At 42.2% G+C, this 4068-nt stretch overlaps 1 protein-coding gene across 1 annotated transcript; it reads right to left on the bottom strand.

Annotated features, from left to right (window-relative positions):
- Positions 1-1086: 1086 nt before the first annotated feature.
- On the bottom strand, positions 1087-2025 carry LOC149184547 (uncharacterized). Its single transcript, XM_089415371.1, has one exon. It carries the CDS (start codon positions 2023-2025, stop codon positions 1087-1089), a length of 939 nt encoding a protein of 312 aa, XP_089271497.1.
- Positions 2026-4068: the final 2043 nt, after the last annotated feature.

Here is a 4068-nt window from a genome sequence, read left to right as displayed (position 1 = left end):
AGTGTCATCAACAAATTGTTGATGTGTCTGAGGAGGGCGGCCGTGGAGGGATAGACCTTTGAGCGCCTGGGTGGAAACAGCAGATTTGAGAAGCCTACTTAGACCTTCGGCCATCAGGACAAAGAGAAAAGGCGAGAGAGGATCCCCTTGCCTTATGCCCCGAGAGGAATAGAAGGGAGGAGAGGGAGATCCATTCAATAAGACTGAAAAATTTGGAGAAGAAATAAGGCTCATGATCCATCTGGTCCAAGTTGCATTAAAACCAAAAGCTAAGAGCATTTTATTTATATAATCCCAGCTCAGTTTGTCGAAGGCCTTTGAGAGATCAAGCTTGAGAAGCATACCTGGTTTTTTTAGGATCTTTAGAGAATGTATGACTTCATTTGAGAGTATTATACCATCTGTGATTTGTCTTCCTTCGACATATCCTGTTTGCTCTGGGGAGATTAGCATAGGTAGAAGAGGCTTAAGACGATTTGCAATGACCTTTGAAATGAGTTTGTAGATTACATTGCATAACGCTATTGGTCTGAAGTTCTCAGGTTTGTTGGAGGCTGCTTCTTTGGGCACCAGGGCTATAAAAGTGGAGTTGAGGGCAGGGAGGACCCAGTGCATACAGCGAGATTCATCCACTAGATTCCATACTTCAACTTTGATGAGCTCCCAGAATTCATGAAAGAAGTTGGCTGTAAATCCGTCTGGCCCCGGTGCTTTGCCATCTTTGAGTTGAGCCATGGCTTCTTCAACTTCCTTCAGAGAGACAGGTTGGAGAAGCTGCTTGTTGTGTTCCTCATTGATAATTTTGGGGATGTGTTGAGTTATGGAGCTAATTGCTTCATCCCGATTGACTTCAGGTTCTTTTAAAATTTCTTTGAAGTAGCCGGTGAATTCTTTTTCCATTTCTTCATGAACTTCAATTCTCTCACCCTGTTGGTTATTGACGAAGGTTATTTTGTTGAACATTCGCCTTTGTATTGTTGTTCTGTGAAAGAACTTAGTGTTTTTTTCCCCTTCTTTCAGCCAGCTTATTCGAGATTTTTGTTTCCAGAATACTTCCTCTTGTTGTTGGCGCTCTTCTATCTGTCTCTATAGGCTCTGCTCTTGTTGAGTCTGTTCTTCAGTGCGTCCTGCCAAAATGAATTTTTGTTGAAGTTCTTTCATTTGCTGTTCTAACTTCTGTTTGCTTTCCTGTATGTTGCCAAAGTGAGTGCGATTCCACCTTTTTAATATCTGTTTCAGATGTTTTAACTTTTCTTGGAACTGATACATCTTGGCTCCCACAGGTGGAATGTATGCTGTCCAAGCTTGGGTTACTACATCCTTTAAATTGCTATGTTGCAGCCAGAAGGCTTCAAAGCGAAAGGGTCGGTTGCAGCCATGACCTGGTCTTGACCAATGAAGCATTATAGGCCAGTGATCCGAGCCACATTGTGGAATGATTGAAGTACTGAAATCTCCTCCTAGCTGGATCGCATTGTCAGAGATAAGAAAACGATCCAGTTTTGAGGCTATATGGTGGACTCCTTTTCGCTTGTTGGACCAGGTAAAAATACCATTGGATGTAGGTATGTCCATGAGTCGATTATTCTGAATGAATTGCTTGAAGCCCGAACTATCGCTGTCGAGACGGACTCTGCCACCTTGTTTTTCCTCCATTGCCTTTATGATATTGAAATCTCCTCCTCCGATCCACAAAGGGAAGCGTCTGTTTGAGTTGAGGAAGGAGATCGTATCCAAGAGATCCAATTTTTGCTGAATGGATTGAGGGAAATATACATTGGTGAGATGCCCATGGATGTTGGTGCCTATAAGATGGAAAGTGGCTTGAATGAGATGGAGAGTGGCATGAAAGTTGTCCAACGTTACTATCTGTGGGTTCCATAGAATAGCCAAGCCGCCTGACGCCCCAGAAGCATCGACCGCAATTGACCTGCTGCCTGCCCACAATTTGTTGCCGAGTTTTTCTATCATTGAACTGCTACTTTTAGTTTCTTGGAGGAAAACTACTGCTGGTTGTTCTTGCATAATCAATTTTTTTATCATTCTGTGTTTTGAGGGACTGTTGAGTCCTCTAACATTCCAGGATGTGAGCTTCATGGAGATTTCGTTGAGGGTTTGAAGAACTGTGTCAGCTTGGGGAATAGCCCAGAATCCATTAGTATTTCCCCAACTTCTATTGTTCTTTGAAGGTCTGATTTCCGGCCTCTTTTCTTTGAGTCTTTTATGATTTTTTTTCCATCCCAATGGCTGCCACCTTGAATACCCAGACTCTTGTGGTGATGTACTCGTGACAGGACTCCTTCAATTTTATCAATTTGCCAGGGGGGAATTGATTCATATTCTTTTTGTTTGCATGCATTTTCCAATTTAGAGATATCCAGCTTGGAAATATCAAACTCTTTTAAATTTACATCTTCTCTGTTTTCCTCCATAATGACCGAGATGCTTTGCTCCATTTCCTCGACATTGTCATGAAGACTTAAGGCGAGAGCGGCGTCGAGATCCATATCTGAAGCAATTTGATTTTCATTCAATTTGGATTTCCCCTTAGAGGGGATAGGGGTTTCGAGACCAGAGACCAATTTGGTTAGCACCAAAGGGGAAGCTTCAGCGAGTTGGGAGAAGGAGGGAGCCGAGGTGGTCGGGGAGGTGGGGTGGATGGAGGGGACATCGTTGGGATTTTGATGAGTCAGGTTTTCAGTTTGGGATGAAATTGGTGAATCCTGAGAGGCTAGAACAGAGAATCGGTTCTGGATGTTCATCTTGGGTCCTAGATCAGGAATGGTTTGATTTTTCTTGGCATGCCTGCGTCTAGAGGGGACTTTGATGTAACCATCTTGATCCTTATTTGTCTCATGTAAAGGGATAGACGGCTGAACATTTAAGGGACAGTCACGGAAGAGATGACCGTGCTCATGACATTTTCTACAGCGGAAAGGGATGTGTTCATAATCTAAAGACTGATTCCATTCATAATCATCATGAAATAGACTTACCGTGTCTGCAAGCGTTTTGGTAAGGTGCATCTTGACGCAAATCCTGGCATAGGAGGTGTATTTGCGAGATTTTGTTTCGGATGCAACTTTGATGAATGTCCCCAGCTTGTTGCCGATATCAGCCAGAGTCTATTCTTTCCAATACTCCACAGGAAGTGAGTACATTCTGATCCAAACAGGGGCCCAGCTAAAGTCTTCTTTATCTGGGTTGAATCTTGGCTTCCATTCAGTTAGATACAGCCCGGAGGAGTTGAAGAAGTACGGGCCGCCTTCAAATACTTTTGTTTTGTCTTCGAGACAGTTGAAGATAGCTGTGAAGAAACCCTTTGGGCCAAGCTGCAAAGTCACTTGTCCTTTGGGTTTCCATTTGGAAGCTATCCAGCCTTGTAAGGCTTTCTCTGTGGGCCAGAATCCCAGAAATTTTCCAATGAGAGCGTAGTCCTGCATGTATTGTATTTCGCTGTTGATACGGTGGCTGGGAAGTTCCACTTTGATTGATTCAGCCGCTTTGGGTATGCAAGTTCTGGAGGTCGCTTTGACCTTGGAGGATTGCGCATTGGTATCTTTGTCCTTGTTTTCTGTGTCTTTCGTAGTCTGGTCTGCATGCTGCTGTTCTATCTGCGTCCTTTGCTGTAAGTCCTCTGTATCTGAGCCTGTGCCTGCCGTGGTCTGGAGTACAGGCTTTTGCTTATTGTCAGTCGTATGAGTATCCTGAGGAGGGGAAGCAGAGCTTTCCCCTCCTACGTCTGGTGCCATGTGCGGCCTTCTATGGAAATACCTGCAGAAATAATGGCAGGTCAAAAATGGCGGCTAGTGTGATAATGAAATTTATTATATAGTGGAAATTATAGAATTTTTTTATTGCTTCTTGAATGTGATATTAATTTTTTTTATTACAAAAACTTAATATATAAATCATGTTATGGTGATATAGTAATTATGTTAAATCTGAGATAAAAGATATAATAAACATTAAAAAAATTATTCAATTGTTTAGTAAATGCTATATAGTTTAAGTAAAAGATTAATTTAGGTAAAATATTTACTTTAAAATTTTGGTTTAAATATTTAC

This window comes from Pinus tabuliformis, chromosome 3_2, assembly GCF_031772625.1.
Source record: "Pinus tabuliformis cultivar Carrire ecotype Pingquan chromosome 3_2, CPIR1, whole genome shotgun sequence".
Lineage (NCBI taxonomy): Eukaryota > Viridiplantae > Streptophyta > Pinopsida > Pinales > Pinaceae > Pinus > Pinus tabuliformis.
Note: the sequence above shows the minus strand (reverse complement) of the source record. Positions and strands in the feature narration are given on the sequence as shown.

Bases quoted from the DNA above. Each gene is read 5' to 3' on its own strand.
- LOC149184547 (XM_089415371.1), bottom strand. From the start codon at position 2,025: ATGCAAGAACAACCAGCAGTAGTTTTCCTCCAAGAAACTAAAAGTAGC.